The 18,723-nt window shown below is 52.6% G+C and overlaps 1 protein-coding gene across 4 annotated transcripts in view; it reads right to left on the reverse strand.

Annotated features, from left to right (window-relative positions):
* The window catches only part of GRK6 (G protein-coupled receptor kinase 6), a 28,492-nt gene that overhangs the window by 3,854 nt on the left and 5,915 nt on the right, over positions 1-18,723 (reverse strand). For 2 of the 4 annotated variants that reach the window (XM_072823980.1, XM_072823982.1), the window contains exons 1-13: positions 11,283-11,388; positions 7,927-8,022; positions 6,836-6,948; positions 6,635-6,712; positions 6,220-6,320; positions 5,792-5,884; positions 5,636-5,699; positions 5,357-5,497; positions 4,911-5,101; positions 4,117-4,154; positions 3,932-4,021; positions 2,829-3,037; positions 2,594-2,731 (exon numbers count right to left, since the gene is read on the reverse strand). In XM_072823980.1, coding sequence (XP_072680081.1) covers positions 2,594-2,731; positions 2,829-3,037; positions 3,932-4,021; positions 4,117-4,154; positions 4,911-5,101; positions 5,357-5,497; positions 5,636-5,699; positions 5,792-5,884; positions 6,220-6,320; positions 6,635-6,712; positions 6,836-6,948; positions 7,927-8,022; positions 11,283-11,373 — 1,443 coding nt within the window. In that variant the 5' untranslated portion in view covers positions 11,374-11,388. Of the gene's footprint in view, positions 1-2,593; positions 2,732-2,828; positions 3,038-3,931; positions 4,022-4,116; positions 4,155-4,910; positions 5,102-5,356; positions 5,498-5,635; positions 5,700-5,791; positions 5,885-6,219; positions 6,321-6,634; positions 6,713-6,835; positions 6,949-7,926; positions 8,023-11,282; positions 11,389-11,696; positions 11,848-18,723 lie in introns of those variants that run through there. The other 2 variants (XM_072823981.1, XM_072823983.1) reach the window with 2 other exon arrangements.

An 18,723-nucleotide genomic window follows, 5' to 3' on the forward strand; every position in this document is an offset into this window, starting at 1 on the left:
ATAAATAAATAAATAAATAAATAAATAAATAAATAAATAAAAGGGGGTGGGCTCCTGGGTGTCTCAGTCAGTTAAGCATCTGCCTTCGGCTCAGGTCATGATCTCAGGGTCCTGGGATAGAGCCCCACATTGGGCTCCCTGCTCAATGGGGAGTCTGCTTCTCCCTCTGCCTCTCCCTCCTCTGCTTGTGCTCTGTCAGTCTCTTTCTCTCTCAAATAAATAAAATCTTTAAAAAAATTTTTTTAGGGATCCCTGGGTGGCGCAGCGGTTTAGCGCCTGCCTTTGGCTCAGGGCGCGATCCTGGAGACCCGGGATCGAAACCCACGTCGGGCTCCCGGTGCATGGAGCCTGCTTCTCCCTCTGCCTATGTCTCTGCCCCCCACCCCCTCTGTGTGTGTGACTGTCGTAAATAATTAATTAATTAATTAATTTAAAAAAATTTTTAATTAAAAAAAGGGACAAAGTACTAATACAAGCCTACGATACTGATAAACCTTGAAAATATTACACTAAGTGAAAGAAGTCAGTCACAAAGGACCACATATTGTATAACACCACTTGCATGAAATGTCCAGAACAGACAAATATATAGAGAAAGAAAGTAGATTCGTGATTGCCAGGGCCACAAAGAGAGGAAAATGGGGAATGAGTGCTAATGGACCCAGGGTTTTTGTTGGGTGGGTGGAGAGAGGTGATGTGAATGTTCTAAAATTGATTATGGTGATGGTTGCACAAATTTGAATATGCCAAAAGTCATTTAATTACACGCTTTGAGTGAGTGAATCATATAGTATATGCATTAAATCTCAACAAAACCATTAAAAATAAAAATATCATCATCAAACTTGCTTCTCATCTGTTGCTTCTAAAAAGTTAAACTCCAGGGCACTTATTTCTAGCTTTGAATAAAAGACTCTGGGGTGGTGGGATGATTTCAAGGTTAAATGAGATGACGTGCACTGGAAGTAGTAACCCTGATGGCTGGGCAGGCCCTGAGCAGGCTGCTCTCAGTTCAATCACTCACAGCAAGGCCCACACCCCAGGGTGCTGGTGAGGCCTACAAGACACAGTCCTTCATAAGCGTGGCTCCCTAGCTGTCCTCTTGCTTCTATTCGCCACCTCTGGGCCGGCCCCCACAGCTTGCAGGCCTGCTGTACAGTCCCCAGAGGTCCTCTGTCACACTTAGAATAAAACCCTGTGCCTCCCCCAGCCCATGCTCATTATGGCCACACTGGCCTCCTTGCTATTCTATTGCTAGAGGCTTCTCCTTCTCCCTGGAATGCTCTCACCCCAAAGCTCTGCATGGTGCTCTCCTTCATATATTTTAGGCTTCTGCCTAACCATCAGGTCCTCAGAGACACCCCCCCCCCATTCCTTGTCTCCCTCTTAGCTGGGTTTATTGTTTTCATATTATCTGATATTCTTTCTGTCCTAGTGCTTTATTTCACCATGCTCCCCACCACAACAGGAAGGTAGGACCGGGTTATGGTGACCTCTTTATCTCTGAGGCCTGGCACTTATGGGCACTCAGATATTGGCTGAGTGAATAAACAGTTCCTGTGTGGCTGCCAGCCATCAGTCCAGTCTGCCCATTACCTTCCTGCCTCCCCAGAGGTCCTGGTGAAGTGTCAATCTCAGGACCCAGTCCCCTTACATATGGGAGGGAGGCAGGCACAGAACTTCATATTGGCCAATCACAACCTTCCCTGTGATTTCACACAAAGCAGCCTGAATTCAGAGGGAGGACAATTAACAGGTTGAAGGAGAGCCAAGAGATGAAGTCCTGGCAACATCACACAAAACCCCGATGTTGGCCCTACTCTAGGATCTTCTGGCCCAATGAATCAATAAGCTCCATGTTGGACACAAGTTTTAGCCGGGTTCATGCCACTTGGAATATGATGACTCGAGGATGTTTCTGCCCGCAGAGACACTCGGTAAGTGGGTTGAGACTCCACAAGGGTGAGGTCAGCACTACCAGGTATGGTGGGCGACCAGAATTCAGTCAGCCTAATAACTCCTTAGCCCTGCTGGCAACAGCATTCTTTAGGAGACTGACCTCCCCCTGCCCCCAGCAGCACTTTAGGTGGGCAAGTGATCCAAGTGTGGCCCCTGAGGGCCTCTGAGCCATCAGTGACAATAAGCACTAGCCTTAGGACTTTTTTTTTTCTCTCCCCGTTTAGGACCTCTTTTGAAATTATTGGGCAGGACGTACACCGTGTCTCCCGGGCTGGCCGAGGAAGGGAGACCTGAAATGCTGGATTCAGGATGAATGCACATTTTTAGGATGTGGGCCTGAAATGCTGGATTCACCACTACCATCCCCTAGAGAGAGCAGCCAGGAAGTAAAGACTGCATCCTGGCCAGTAGAGTGGGGAGGAAGAGGAAGAGGGAATTCCTGCAATGTAGCTGCAGCCCCAGATCCAGGTATGCCAAAAGCGACACCTATTCTGAGGCCTTCCATCTGCCTGAGTCCGGTGAGTTATGTTCTATTGGCGAAGCCATCTGAGTTGGGTTTTCTGACACTTGCACTGAAAGTGTCTAGACCTCTCCTCCAAGAGCCCCACCCTGATCAGGAGTGAAAAGCACTCACGTCGGGCTTGAATGGTGGCTCCAGCATGCCGGCTCCCAGCCGCTTGAAGTTCAGCTTCTTGAAGAGGGGGTGTTCCTTCACCTCGCGGGCACCACCTCCACGACACCCTAGGCGCTCAGCAGGATCCTTGCACAGGAGCTGCACCAGGGCAGGGGCAGTCAGGGTGGCCTGGGAGCAGTGCCCGCTACCCCCCAGCCCCAGGCCTGGCCACTCAGCCTCCTGCTGGCTGCCTTACCTGGGAGCAGAGTGAGCGGGCCTGTGGGGAAAAGCGTTCCGAGTATTCCTCAGGCACCTCCTTCACCAGCCGCTCCACCTCCTCTCGCTTGATTTTCTTTTTCCTCTGCTGGAAGGGTGACTGCCCTGCGATCATCTCATACAGGAGGCAGCCTAGCGCCCACCAGTCTGGGCTAAATGTGTACCGTTCGTTCTTCACCACCTCCGGAGCTGGGCAGAGTGAAATGGGAGTGAGGGCTGGGCAGGAGGCAGGAACCAAGCCCTGGGGCCCTGGGAATGCCCAACACACTTCAAATGGGGTATCAGCTCAAACAGCTGCCTGCCAGCAGGCACTCTAAACAGCCTGGTAGGGACTTCAGTGCATAGGACAGCACATGCCCCATCAAAGGGAGCCAGTGTGGCTCTGCAGGAGGCCAGGTCTTCTGATTTTTCAAAAGAAGTCAGAAGTTTGTATTTTATAATGTGAAGCTGTCTGGCCTATCAAATGTTGGCAACTCATTCCAATAGTTTTAAAAACAATTTGATTTAAGTACAAATGTAGGCCACATTAGGCCTGTGTGGTTACCAGTTTGCAACCTCTGGATTTAATATAGAAAGAAAGAAACTCATCTGCTGTGTGCCTACTGCCTGCCAGTGGGCTTATGGGGGTTTTTGCCCCTCCTCCCTCTTTTCATCTTCAGGCAACCCTGGGAGTCAGTATGAGTGCTTTATAGTTGGGCAAAGTGAGGCTAGGAGCAGCAGTATATGGCCCACAGTCACAGAACAAACAACAGATGGGCCCTGGGTGACTGGGGCTCTGTCTGCTGTGTCACATATCCCCAAGGGGAATATGAGGGCACTTCCTCTCTGAACCTGGGCAGGTCAGAGGAGGGCAGGACTGAGAAGATAAGATCAGCCCCTTCTCCTCCTCCTCTGGTAGCCACCTGCAAGCCCAGCAAATAGGAAGAGCTCAGTATTTGGTGAGTGTGTATTCGCAGGTGTGTGGGGTCCTGGCTGAGTCTTGGTCCTAATTTATAAACTAGAGTTATCACCTCTTTCTACTCCCTGAGACACAGAGGTGGAGGGGTCCAAAGGGCAAAGAAGTAAGGATGGAGGGAGACTCACCCATGTAGCCTACAGTGCCCACACGACCCTTGATGGTCTGGCCCTCTGGCACATGCACAGCCAGCCCCAGGTCAGAGATTCGGATGTGACCTGAATGTAGGTGGAGCAGGGGGGGGCCCATTAGACAGGTGGGCCAGACCCTGCCCTACTCCACTGCATCCCACCTCTGTGGCCCCCTCACCCACCATGGTCATCCAGTAGGATGTTCTCTGGCTTCAGGTCCCTGTGGGGAGAGAGGGGCAGGGTCAGATGTTCAAAATGCAGAGGAGCCAGACAGGACGGTACCACCTCCTAGCTCACTTGTCTTCTGGAATGGGAAGTGCAGCAAGGTGCAGAAGCCATTTATCATCAGGGTGAGGGACAGCTCTGCCCTCGCTCACCACAGCCCCGACTTGAGGGAGGCAGCCTGGGGATCTGTCCAGCTAGGACCCATCCTGCAAGTCCCCAGGCAAGTGGAGAGCAGGTCCTTGGGAAGGCAGCACCAGGAGCTTTGCTCACCACTAGTGCTGAGGTGACTGACTTTGGTGGCTAACTCTACATTTCCTGTCAAAGGGGCTACTCATCTGTCCTCTCATGGGGCTGTTACTGGCAGTGATTTCATCTGAACATCCCAACAATGCACAGAGCTCTCTGCTGCCAAGCCCTCCATGCCAGGCTCTGTGCACTGCACTGCATCATCCCATTTGGTCCCTAAAACCAGCTACAAGGCAGGAATTACAGTCTCTGCTTCCCAGAAAAGGAAACAATGTAGGGAGCAGGAAGCTGACTGGCAGAGAAGGGTGACAACACTAGCATTCCCGTGAGTGAGCCAGACCCAGAAGCTCTCAAGTCCGCCTGGCTAAGGGCGCCCCAAGCCAGTGCGCAGCAGGGCTCAAACTGGCTTATGCCTGCCATGACAGCCCCAGCACACTGGCATCCTTTCATAGCCTCCACCCGTGCCCAGCCACAGACCCCCACAGGGAGGGCCAAAGCCCAGAACCTGTACACGATGCGTTCCCGGTGTAGGTCCTCCAAGCCACAGCAGATCTCCGCGGCATAGAAGACAGCTCGAGGCTCGGGGAAGCCGGCCTGGCCCATGTGGTAGATGTGGAACTTGAGGTCGCCTCCATTCATTAGCGTCAGCACCAGGCACAGCGCATCCTTGGTCTCATAGGCATAGGCCAAGCTCACCTGTGGCCGAGGGGACCCGAGCCCTCAAGCAGGGGCCAGGGGCCACCTGATGGCAAGGCTGGCACCAGCCGCCCAAAAAATCCTTCTCAGTGCCACTCCTTGGGGTCCCACCTGCTCCCCAGGCCTGATGTCAATACCCCAAGCCTGCCCTTCCTAAGTATTTCCAAGGGCAGGAAGAGATCTGGCCTGGTGAGCGGGGAGGGCAGGGCAAGTGCATGGCCAGGGGAAAGGGAGGGGTCTCCTGTCTGTACTTACTACAAACCTACTGTTCACTTTCTCCAGGATCTGTTTTTCATTGAGTGCCATGGCCTCCCCTTTCCGCTTCTTGATCCGCTTCTTTTCCAGCTTCTTGCAAGCGTACATCTTGCCTGTTGCCCGCACCTGGCAGGCACACACCTGGAGCCAAGGCAGATGGGCAAATAGGGACCAGCTGTGCCCTTCCTGGGGCCACAAGGGTTTGGGGACGGGGGTTGGTCCAGGGCCCACCGTACCCCACATTCCCACTCCATCAGAGATTCTGGCATGGCCACTTACCTCACCAAAGCCACCTTTGCCCAGGACTCGGTACTGCCTGAAGGTGTTTTTGGTCACTGGCTGCCTGTGGGCATGGGATTTCAGAGCAAACACTGGCTGAGCAGGGCCCCAAGGCCCGTGAGAGTCCTAGCAACTCCCAGCCTTCAGGGAGCTCACCTTTCCAGCCACTTCCACTGTAGGAAACGGTTGAAGTAGATGCTGTCGAGGTAGTCGGCAAAAGGAGCCATGCTCAGGTACTCATGGGTCAGCCTGTTGAGAGGTTCCAGCCCACTGGTCAGCCCCTGACACCTCAAGTTCTCGGCCTGATGGGCCAGACCCCCTGCTATGTGCACGCTTGGCCTGAAAGGCAGCATCATGAGCCAACCCTCTGGCTGACCCAAAGAGAAGGGAGGCATGCACCCATACAGAAGCTGAAGATGCTACAGAGAGGGAAGGCCACCTGCCCAAGCTCACACAGTGCATGCAAGGCTAGGGTGAGAGGCTGAGCTCCCTCACCAGCTGCTGAACTGTTCGCAGCCTTCCAGGCCCACAGAAGCCCCCTCCTCAGGATACAACTCCAGGCCTGTGGGCAGGGAGAGGCTTACCGGCTGAGCTCCTGGAAGAGGTCTTTGCAGGGCCCCTGCTCCAGCCGCTGGGAGCAATTAGTCACCAGCTGCCGGGGGACCTCAGGAATGAGGTCAGGACCCTAAGGACAGGCAACAAATAGGTCAGTGCAGGGGGTCCTATGGCCAGCTGCCCACTCCCAGGGCAGAGAAAGCCAGTATCTTGGGCCTGTGGTGCACCGGCCTGCCCAGATGCTGAACTCAGTTCCACTGCTACCCTTGAGGCAGGGTGAAGCGGAGCCACCGGCTCTGGCCCACCCTCCTGGGCTCCGTGCCCCTGGTCTGCCAGGTGAACCTGGTGCGACTCCAGGGCACTCTCTGCCCAGGCTGCAGTCATTCCTCTCTCCATCACTGAGCTCTGCCCACTGGTGTCATCCCTCCATCGCTGCTCACTCACCGTGTGGCTCAGAAAATTCTGCATTAGCTGTCGCCCGCAGGCCTTCCGCTTCTCATCAGGGGTCACTTCATACTCAGCCTGCAGGGGGGAGGCAGAAAAGCTTGGGGTCTGGGCGCATTAACGGTGTGAGGAGATGGAGAGCACTTGATCTGGGGACCTCTGCCTCCCACTCAGGGCCAGGCCAGGATGGGCTGCACTCACCACTCCATCCAGGAAGGCAATGCAGCGGGTCAGCTCAGGCCTTGTTGCACAGAACTCTCGGAACAGCAGGCGCCCAATGGGCTGCCGCTCACACAGGCTATGGTAGTCACGTTCTGCAAGCAAGCGTAGGAGCTACTGGGTTCCCAGACCTGGAGACTGCCAATGGGCCACTCCTATCCATACCACCCAGGCCCTGGGCCCCAACAGCAGCTCCTAGCCCTGTAGTATGGAAGCCATTATCTCCTTTAGAGCCCTCACTACAACACTGAGATGGGCATTACTCTTATTTCCATCAGACCTTGGGACTAAGGCCCAGAAAAGCTAAGTAATTAGCTCAAGGTCACACGGCCAGGAGTATGGCTCCAGAGGTAGGCCCTCACCTTCCCTGCTATCTCCCGGTTCACACCACCTACATACGTGACAGTGCCGGGCTTGGGTGTGGTTTGTGAGGTTCCGGCCCGGCCCAGGCTAGGCCCAAACCTGCTGCCTGCCTGGCGAAAGTGCAGGAGGAAGCTGTGGCTTCCGGCGAGCTCAAGGCTAGGCCTCCTTCCAGGCGGTGGAAGCAGCCACGGTATACTCCTTGCCCACATGCAGGCCATCAGAGGGCTTGAGACAACCCTGGGTGCTGCACAAACCTGAGGCCTCAACCAAGATAAGCAGGAGCCGGGGTCCCGGCCCCTCTGGTCAAGGCTTTGCTGCCCACCCACCCCCACCTTACACTCACCCCACACCAGGCTAGGCTGTGCTAAGCACAGGCTTGGGGCTCCTTATGCATCAATCTGTGGGTTGGCTCCAGCCTCCCTTGTGCTCTCTACCCCTCAAACCCTAGGCCAGGCCCTCCTTTCCTCTGCTTCTCTCAGACTGCCCCAAATATGTCGTTGCCCTGCTCCTCATCCACTCCCTCCCTCAACCCCCACCCCCATTGTCTGCACTGTGCTCTCCACCCATCTCAAGCCCAGGAACTGAAACTGGGTTGGGTGGTGCAGCCTCAATCTTCCTGCTCCCAGGACCCTCCACCATGCCCCTCTGCCCCAGGGGTGAGGTCTGAGGAGAGGCCCTCCAGCACCTCCAAGTCTCTACCCAGGCCTCACCGAGGCTGAGCCGCAGCTCTTCACACTGGCTGATGTGGGGGAACTGCAGCATCTGTCGCCATTTCTTGCTTTTGCCTTTGCGATTCCCACCACCACCTACGGGAACAAAGGGGCACTGGGTCTCCAGTCCCACAGCCACCACGCTTCCCCTCAAGCACTCGGTGTACCCAGAGGCCTTCTGGGCTCAGCCCAGGCCCAGGCCCGGCCCACTCCAAGAGGCACCACAGGTCTCCATTCTGCATGCTTCAGCATGCCCTCGCTGGGCTCTGGGACACCCAAGGTACCCTGGGCCTCCTGCTGGGGGCTCCTGGGCTGCAAGATCCAAGAGGGGTGGTGAAGACAAGGCCACCAGACCGGGGGAGGGGGGTGATGTGAATGGAGGGGGGCAGGGGGTTCCAGGAAGCCTTGGCTGCTTCCTACCAGGTAAGGGTTTCTCAGGTGTAGAAAGTAGAGGACATGACAGTGATAGGAACTCTGTAAGTCAAGGCACAGAAGGAAGAGATTCCTGGACATGTGCAACATGCCTGAGAGACGCCAGAAGCAGGAGGGCAGCCTATGTCCCTAAGGAAGCTTCAAGCCCCTATTACCTGGCCCTGCATCAGAGCTACCAGAGACTCAAACAATGTGGTGGCAAGAGGGCAGGCATTTGGGATGCCACTTCAGTACACAAGGGCTTCCATGGCCTAGATACCTGCCTTATTCTACCTAGCTGACTCCCTCTCAGTAGCTGCTGAGACCAGAGTAGCACCTCAGGTGCTTAGAGAGCCATATAGGTATGGTAAATGTGAGCCAGATGGGAGGCAACAGGGAGTGGTGGGGAGTGTGGTGAACTGGGCCATATCCACCCCTTCCAATAGGGGCAGCTGCAGCTTGGCTGTGGCCAGGCAGGAATGCAGGCTCAGTTTGGCCAGCCGGGATCTGGACTGTTGTGTGAAATACTGGGTCGTATTTTTTGTAAAAACCCACTGTAGCCAAGTGAATTAAATATGTTAGAGAGCTAGCCAGATGTGGCCCATGAGCCAGGAGGTTGAAAATGGAAAGGCCTGAGTCTTAAAGCCCCACAGACAGAGGTTTGAATCTCCAATTCACACTTTAGGCCCATCTAGGAGCTCAATTTCTTCACAGGTACTAGGGATCCAAAGCCACCTCCAGAGGTGCTGTCAGAGTGCCTGGGAGAGTCTGTGCCTAGTGCTTAGCAGGGCTGTGGCAAGAGTCGGGCCTCAGCTCCAACAACTCATGGCAACCTCAGGCAGCCACTTCCCCTTGCCTGGCCTCAGTTTCCCTGCTGCTTCCCCAGCCTTGTTTCGATCTGGCCCAGCTGAAAGCAAGTGGCACAGGGGAAGGGGCTGCTCCAGGGAGGGGGCAGAGCTGAGTCCCTCCAGGGCTTCTGTGACCTAAGCTGCCTGGAGGAGGAAATGTTGCAGGACACCCATTGGGAAACTTGCTGGCAGCCCTCCTGCAGCCTGCACCCAGCATCCCCCACAGTCATTGCTCCACTGTGAATGAGCAACAGACCCCCACCCCCAAGCCGAGGCAAGGCCTCCCCAGAAGGGGAACTCCCCCCCGCAACCCGCCCACCCCACCACAGGTCCCTCACCCAACTCTCCATCCGCTGGCCTCCCCCCACTAGTTACTTCCTCCTCCCCCTCCGCCAGGCCACATCAAGGCAGCAGCAAGAGTCACATGCAAATATCCTGTCCTGGAACTGCCACCAGAGTCAGTGGGGCTTCTCCCCAGCCTAGCCTGGCCCCCTCTCTGTGCCTCTGGGCACCTGGGCAAGGAAAGACGGAACCCCAGCCCCCCAAGCACTGCCCCACTTCATCCTCAGAGCAATGCTGCCGTACCAGGCACAACCTTGGGAGAAAACAGAGGCCTTGAAATGAGGAACCAATTTGTCCAAGATCACAAAGCCTGGGGGTGCCAGAGGCAGGATTCAAACCCAGCTCCCTAGGACCACAACCCACACTCCTTCTCCCGCCAAACACACCATGCTGACATCCATTAGGTGTCCAGTGAATACACATACCCAGGGTTCCCAAACCACTTAGGGCCTCAGATCCTTTGGGGAGGTGGCAAAGGCCCAGCCCCAAGCTGTCAGCCAGCTAATGAAGGGGTTCCCATGCAGCCAGCCTAGGGGCCAGGATTTAGGACTGAGTGACAACAGGGATTTCTCTTAGTTTTCAGGTCCTATCCCCAACCATTCCACAAAAAGGGTTACTCAAATTTAGAGAGAAGAGACTTGTCTAGAAGCCTGCAGGTGGGAGGGGCAGGACCAGGTTGGGTAAGGGCTCTCCAGCGGAGGCATCAGTCCAGGTCTGGCCATACCCCCCTACACCTAACCCATGGCCTGAGGAAGCCTGTCGGGAGGTGCTATGCTCTCTGGCCAGGCAAGGCAGTGCTTAGCAGGCCTGAAGCCTGAACTGGCTGTAGCCCTAAGGAGGGAGGCCTGGCCAGGCTCTCCCCACCCCTCCTCCCTAGCTGGCTGGATGACGAGGCAGAACAGAATCGGCAGATGCCCCCAGAGGCTAGGAGGAAGGCCTAGCCCTGAGACTTGATAAGGGACAGGAGATAAGTAAGACTCCGAGCACTGGGGACCCGGCCTGCCATGCCTACTTCCAAGCAGCACCTCGCAGGGGGCAACACACACTGGGCAGGAAGGGGGTACAGATGCTGTGCCATCTGAGGGCTCCACTGGGCTTCCTACACACTATTGGGGGCATCCTGTGTCCTAGGCCTGGGGCAACCACAGTCTCACTGTATGAATTGGGGGTGAGTCCTTAGGCTGGGCCTGTTTCCCACCTGTAAAATGGAGCAGAAAAGTGAAACAGATGACCTGGCCCGGAAGCCCAGGAAAGAGAAGAAATGACCATGTCATGACCTCTCTGCCCTAGAGTTCAAAAAAGAAGGGTCTTGTTCACGGCTGATCCCCAGCACCCTAGACAAGACAGGACACAGAATGAGCGTTCTGTGATTATGTTACTGAGGTGGACAATGGCAGGCGAGGACCAGGTCTGGTCCTCTGTGTCCCCCAAGACCCTCAGAGAGCAGGTGCCTGGGAACGTTTGCAGTGGGAGCTCTGAGGAACTCAATACACATTCACTAGACTTGCTCCCTCTGCCAGGCCTGCACTTACAGTCCTGCCAGTTCCACATGCTCTCTTCCTTCAAAGCTCAGCTCCCACTTATTTCTGTGCCCATTTGACCCACTAGACGGTGGGCTTCCTGAGGGCAGAAATCATAACCCATTCGCCTTTGTCCCCAGTGTCCTAAGGCACAGAGCAACATATGTGACCAGTAGTTTCCTCAACCGGGGTGGGCTGTGCTACCGCAGTGGCTCCGCTCATTCATTCCCCAAACCTTTATCCTGCAGCAACTTTGCGCGGATCCAGTCTGGGCGCCAGGGTCTGGGCCCGAGGCACGTGGGGCAGGCTACCCTTTCTCGGGGCATCTTCTCACCTATCACCTGGGGGAGACCTCAGGCAGGCTCTCCAAGGACCCGGGTCCCACCCTTCCCTCTTCCTTCCTCTCTTCTTCACCGCCTCACGCCCTCCCCCCGCCCCGCTGCGCAGCGAGGGCGGTGGCCTGACCCCCGCCCCTTCCTGGGCCCCGGCACCCTCGGGCAGGTGCGGAGGACTACCGGCCGGAAGGGCTAGCTTCTGCGCGGGGTGCGGGGCGCGCTGCCCTAGGGATCTCGCTGCTGGGGCGCCCAGCTGAGCTCCGAGGCCGCGCGCCCGCGTTCCCTGCACCCGGCCGCCCGTTCGGCCGCCTCACCTTCCCGGGCCTTGAGTAGCACCGTGTTCGCTACGATGTTCTCGAGCTCCATGGGCTGCGGCGCCGCGGGGCCCGCCGGGCCGCGCCGCCGGCCGGGAACGCTCGCGGGACCCGGGGCCGGATGGCGATCGGCGCGGCTCCGCTCGGCTGGCAGTGACCGCGCCGCGGCCTCCCGGGCCTCCCCGGCCGCCGCCGCCGCCGCCGCCCGCCGCTCACGCCCCGCCCCCTCCCGGGGGCCACCCGGCGCCGGCCCGCCCAGCCCCGCCCTCTGTTTACTTTACGCGGCCAATAACCGGGCGGGCGCTCCCCGCGCCGTCTCCCCATTAGACAGCCTCTTCATTAGTCCCCGCCTTCCCAGCCAGGGATTAGCTCAAAGGAGAAGGGAGGCGGGACTTTATACGTCATCTCTTCCTGGTTGGCCTGAGCGGGGCGTTCAGCCCCTAGGTTCGAATTTCTGGGCCTTCGTAGGATAGCGAACTGCCAATTAGGGCCGAGCCCTCTGCTGGGACAGCAGAGGTGGGTCCTCTGGGTCACGCCCCGGAAGCCGGATGTTTGATTGGGTCAAAGGAGCGTCAGTCATTCTAATCGCTGCACTCCAATTGGGCCATCAGAGGAGGGTGTGACCCGGGTCCCTTGACTATCCTTGGCTTTTCTAAGGTTTGTAGGGATGCACTTGCTATCTTGGGCCTCCTGCTGGCCGGCTGCGAACTGCTTTGAGCCACTTGTCCAGCGGTATTCCTTTGGGTTGGCCCGTTCTGGAGAGTGCACATCGGAAGCGGGTAGAGGTCCAGAGGAGGTGGTTGGCCTCCGCAGCTGCTCCCCGGCCTCCGGCACCCGCCCCGCTCCCCCAGCCGGATGTTGTGATTTCTCTCCACCCACACGGCCTCGCCCGCCCTCGGCTCTGCTGCCTTATAAGGCAGCGTTACCACCCTGAGACCTTTGAGTGAGCTCACACCCATTATACAGGTGGGGAACAGAGAAGTGCCACAAGTCCAGCGGCTGGCTCCAGGCGGACATCCTACTGTCTCCTCTCCCGCTTGACACAACAGAAAACAAAGACTTGCCCAAACTCAGCGAGTAAGAGTAAGGCAGAGCCGGATTCAACTAGGTTTCTCTGATCCCTATTCATTCATTCATCCAAAAATACAGAGCACCTGCTTTGTGCCAGGCATTGAACCAGGTGCGGGGCAATACAGTGGTGTCAGCAAGAGAGCCGAGCTCTCTGCTTACATGCTAGACGGGTGGTAAAGGTTAGACCCGTAATAATCAAATAGGATGGTCTCAGAGAATGATAAGTGACATTAAGACAAAATACTAAAGTGTGAGGGGGGGAATGGTCTCAGGGTGTGACATTTGAGGAGATCCAATGGCCATGTGTGGCTACCATATTGGACAACATAGAGAATGTTTCCATCATCACGGAAAAGAAGTTCTGCCAGATAGCACTAATCTGGAGGAAGGAGTGGCTTCCATTTGTACAAAGGTTCCATGGTGACAGCCTGAATAACTGGGAGAAAAATGGTGCCACCAACTGAGGAAAAGTGAAGGATGGTAGGCTGAGTACTTTCTGATCCCCTAAACTTGACTTGAACAGTTTTGCCACTTCTTGAAATATATACCCTAAGTCTCTGCTAGAGAGAAGTGGGATGTTGTGTGTGTATATCCAGACATTTGTGAGCAGGAGCTTGATGGCTTCCTACTTCTCATCCCATAGACCTATACCCCAGCTGTACGAAGACAGAAGCCAGGGCAAGATGGTGCCTTTCTGCTCTAGTCCAAAGTTGCTGGACACCCAGATGTGCAGGGAGAACTGGGGCAGATGTGTAGAAATTGTTGAGAAGGGGGAATGTGTATATATGGGAAAGTTTATTTGCAAACTTCTGTAGATTGAGTCTTAACCATATGCCAGGCTCTGCCCTTTCTTTTTTATTATTAATTTATTTGAGAGACTGAGTGCAGATGGTGGAAGAGGGGAGGCAGAGAGAGAGGGAGAGAGTCTTAAGCAGACTCCACTGATGAGGACGCTGAGCTGGAACCAGGAGTCTGACACTAAACAAACTGTGCCACCACCACCCAGGTGCCCTCAGGCTCTGCCCTTTCAAATGCATTCCCATTTAGCTATCTCAACAAACTGACCAGGCAGTGTGAGTGCCCCTCCCTTCCTAGAGAGGTGTGGCAATTAAGGATCATAAAGGCTCACAAACTATAGAATGAGCCCAAATGTCCATTGAATGATGAATAATAAAGATGTGGGGCGCCTGGGTAGTTCAGTCAGTTAAGCACCTGACTCTTGATTTTGGCTCAGGTCAGGATCTCAGGGTCGTGAGACTGAGCACTGCATCAGACTATCCACTGGGCATGGAGCCTGCATAAGATTCTCTCTCTCTTCTGAGGCACCTGGGTGGCTCCGTTGGTTAAGCATCCAACTCTTGATTTCAGCTCAGGTAATGATCCCAGAGTCCTGGGATCAAGTTCCAAGTCCAGCTTCTGGCTGAGCAGGGGGCCTCCTTGTCTCTCTTTCCCTCTACCCCACCCCCTACTGGCTTTCTCTCTCTCTCTCTCTCTCAAATAAATAAATCTTTAAGAAAAAAAAATTCTCTCCTTCTCCTCAGCCCCTCCAACTTTTTCTCTTTCTTCCTCTCTTAGAAAAAAAAAAGGTGATGTACACACAAACACACAATGGAATATTACTCGGCCATCAAAAAGCATGAAATCTTGCCATTTGCAACAACATGGATGGAACTAGAAAATGTTATGCTAAGCAAAATAAGTCAGTCAGAGAAAGACAAACATCATATGATTTCATCATATGTGGAATTTAAGAAGCAAAACAGATCAACACAGGGAAAGGGAAAGAAAAAAAGATAAATACAGAGAGAGAGAGGCAAACCATAAGAGACTCCTAATCATAGAAAACAAATTGAGGGTTGCTGGAGGGGAGGGAAGGGTGATGGGCTAAATGGGTGATGGGTATTAAGGAGGGCACTTGTTGGGATGAGCACTGGGTGTTACACATGAATGATGAATCACTAGATTCTACTCCTAAAATCAATATTATACTATATGTTAAGTAACTTGAATTTTAAAAAAAATTTAAAAAGATTTTGTTTATTCATGAAAGAGAGAGAAGCAGAGACACAGGCAGAGGGAGAAGCAGGCTCCCTGGGGGGAGCCCAATGTGGGACTCGATCCCGGGACCCCGGGATCACACCCCACACCAAAGGCAGATGCCCAACTGCTGAGCCACCCGGGCACCCCATTAACTTGAATTTAAAAAAAAAAAAAAAGGTTCATAGAGACTGAGCCTCTGACCCATTGTCATACTGGGGGGTTAGTGACCAAAATGGAATTGAAGGTTTCCTGATGCAAGTTCACTGCTGTTTTTTCCCTTCCAGTCTCTGTGACTAAGGTCATTATTTCCCTACTTTAAGCCACTGACTTACAGAGTGATCGTGAGGGGTTTTGTTTTGTTTTGTTTTGTTTTGTTTTGTTTTGTTTTAGGAACTTCCTGGTAACAATATATGAATTCTTGCCTCAGTTAGGACTTCTGGTTTCAACTAAAACTGGCTCAGGCAAGAAAAAAGGGGTGGGGGGAGGCGTTTAACGAATAAATTGGTTCAAGTAACTGAAAAGAAGAGGTGGTAGTTCTGATTTTCTGTGTCTTTGGAGTCCAGGTCTCAAATAGTGTCACTTAAAATTTGTCTTTCCCATCTTCTGACTTTGCTTTTGATCTGTATTGTCTTTATTCTCAGGCAACTTTTCTCTCTGAGATTTAAAGATGGCTGCTAAGAACTTATTAAACTCAACAGCAAAGAAACAAACAATCCAATCATGAAATGGGCAAAAGACATGAACAGAAATCTCACTGAGGAAGACATAGACATGGCCAACATGCACATGAGAACATGCTCCTCATCACTTGCCATCAGGGAAATACAAATCAAAACCACAATGAGATACCACCTCACACCAGTGAGAATGGGGAAAATTAACAAGACAGGAAACAACAAATGTTGGAGAAGATGTGGAGAAAGGGGAACCCTCTTGCCCTGTTGGTGGGAATGTGAACTGGTGCAGCCACTCTGGAAAACTGTGTGGAGGTTCCTCAAAGAGTTAAAAATAGATCTGCCCTATGACCCAGCAATTGCACTGCTGGGGATTTACCCGAAAGATACACACGCAGTGAAACGCCGTGAAACGCCGGGACACCTGCACCCCGACGTTTCTAGCAGCAATGTCCACAATAGCCAAACTGTGGAAGGATCCTTGGTGTCCATCGAAAAATGAATGGATAAAGAAGATGTGGTTTATGTATACAATGGAATATTCCTCAGCCATTAGAAACGACAAATACCCACCATTTGCTTCGACATGGATGGACCTGGAGGGTACTATGCTGAGTGAAATAAGTCAATTGGAAAAGGACAAACAGGGATCCCTGGGTGGCGCAGCGGTTTGGCGCCTGCCTTTGGCCCAGGGCGCGATCCTGGAGACCCGGGATCGAATCCCACGTCGGGCTCCCGGTGCATGGAGCCTGCTTCTCCCTCTGCCTGTGTCTCTGCCTCTCTCTCTCTCTCTCTCTGTGACTATCATAAATAAATAAAAAATAAATTAATTAAAATTAAAAAAAAAAGAAAAGGACAAACATTATATGGTCTCATTAATTTGGGGAATATAAAAATTAGTGAAAGGGAATAAAGGGAAAGGAGAGAAAATGAGTGAAAATATTAGTGAGGGTGACAAAACATGAGAGACACCTAACTCTGGGAAATGAACAAGGGGTAGTGGAAGGGGAGGTGGGCGTGGGGTTGGGGTGACTGGGTGATGGGCACTGAGGGGGGCATGTGGCAGAATGGGCACTGGGTGTTATGTTATATGTTGGCAAATTGAATTCTAATAAAAAAAATTTTTTTAATAAAATAAAAAATAAAGATGGCTGCTAGCAGCCCCATGCTCACTTCTTACTAGTGAGGCAATTTCTAGGGAGGGAGAAAGCCTCTACCTTGAAGATTCCAGCAAAAATCCTGGGGCTGCCTCTGACTGGTTTGATTTGGGTCAGGTGTTCATTTTGAACCAATCATTGAGGACAGAGAGAGACAGTTTCCTGATTGGCTAGATATGGATCACATTCCTACTCCCACCTCAGCTGAGGGATGGGGTAAGTCATTAGGAATCAATCTATCTGTATTAGTCATCAAATGCTGGGTAACAAAATACTCTAAAACTATGGCCTAAAACAACAACAATCAATTATCATTTCTCATTGTTTCTGAAGTTCAAGAATCAATTATAGCTTCAAAAAAGAAAGAAAGAAAGAAAGAAAGAAAGAAAGAAAGAAAGAAAGAAAGAAAGAAAGAAAAGAGAAGAAAAGAAAAGAAAAGAAAAAAGAAAAGAAAAGAAAAGAAAAGAAAAGAAAAGAAAAGAAAAGAAAAGAAAAGAAAAGAAAGGAATTCAGAAGCAACTTAGTTGTATGGTTCTGGCTTGAGGTCTCCCATGAGGTTGCAGCCAGATTTTGTTTGGGGCTGCAGTGTCTACTTCCAAAGTGGCCCATTCAAACTGATTTTGGTTGTCCACAGGTGATACTAGTTTCTCCTCACATGGGCCTCTCTGTAGGGTTGCTTGAGTGTCCTCACAATATGGCAGCTGGCTTTTCCCAGAGTGAGCAATCCAAGAAACTAAGGCAGAAACTGCAATCCTTTTTGTGACCTGGGCTTCTGTCATACTCTATTGGACACAAAGAATAGCTCTGACTCTGACTCGATGTGGGAAGACTATACAAAGCATGCATTCCCGGAGGTGAAGATCAACAGGGAACATCTGCCTTCCACAGCATCCCGTCCTTCCCTGTTTGTTCTGCTTTTCCTATGTGTAGGCTTCATTCTCAGGCAGGCTTTCCCCAACAGTGACAAAGATGGCCATCGACATCTGTAGGCTTGCATTCCTGGTGACACCAGTGAGAAGAAAGTGTCTTTTTCCCAAAAGTTCTGGCCAAAGTCCTAAGGCTGATTCCAACTGGCCAAACATGGATATGCTTATCCCTGAACCAATGGCTGTGGTCTAGAGTTACCATGCTCTGATTGGCCAGAACTAGGTCACACCCCCAGCCCTAGAAGTGAGGGTAGAGCTAGAAGCACTAGAGATTCAGAGAGGGTGAAAGAGGAATGGTTCCCAAAGGAAAAATCAGGGTGTCCCTACTGAACCAAGGTAAATGGTTTTGGGGCAGGAGAAACAATAATGCCACTTCATGTCCCTCCCTTGTGCTCCAACTGCACATCTCAGTAGTATCTCTTGGTTTGGCATTTTTCTTTTCTTTTTAAGATTTTATTTATTTATTCATGAGAGACACATAGAAGCAGAGATACAGACAGAGGGAGAAGCAAGCTCCCTGCAAGGAGCCTGATGTGGGACTCGATCCCAGATCCCAGGATCATGCCCTGAGCCAAAGTCAGACATTCAACCACTGAGCTACCCAGGAGTCCCTTGGTTTAGCATTATTCTTGTGGGATCATCTACTTTCTTGGCTCCCTTTCTGTGGTAGCTAGAATTCTAAGATGGCCCCAAGTATGCATACTTTTTCCTAGTTATGCAATCCAACACTAATCTAGATGTTCTATAGAATAATGCTGCAAATGTAATTAAGGTACCAAATAAATCGACCTTCAAATGAGATTATCCTTGGTGGGCCTGACCTATTCAAGTGAACCCTTACATGGAACGGGCTTTTTTCTGGCAAAGGAGATTCAAAGTGTGAGAAGGAGTCAACATGGGAGGAGACTCTCTGTTGCTGACTTAGAGGATGGAGGGGGTCACATGGCAAAAATGCAAGCAGCTTCTAGGAGCTGAGGCCAGGCCCTGGCTGACAGCCTGCAAAGAAACTGGGATCTCAGTCCTACAAATGCAAGAAACTGAATTCTGTCAATGATCTGGATGACCTTGGAAGTAGATTTTGCCCCTAGACCTTCCAGAGAGCTCAGCTGTGATCAGTTTCATGATGCCCTAAGCAGAAAACCCAATCACAGTGCCAGAC

Source organism: Canis lupus, chromosome 4 (assembly GCF_048164855.1).
Source record: "Canis lupus baileyi chromosome 4, mCanLup2.hap1, whole genome shotgun sequence".
Taxonomy (NCBI): Eukaryota; Metazoa; Chordata; class Mammalia; order Carnivora; family Canidae; genus Canis; species Canis lupus.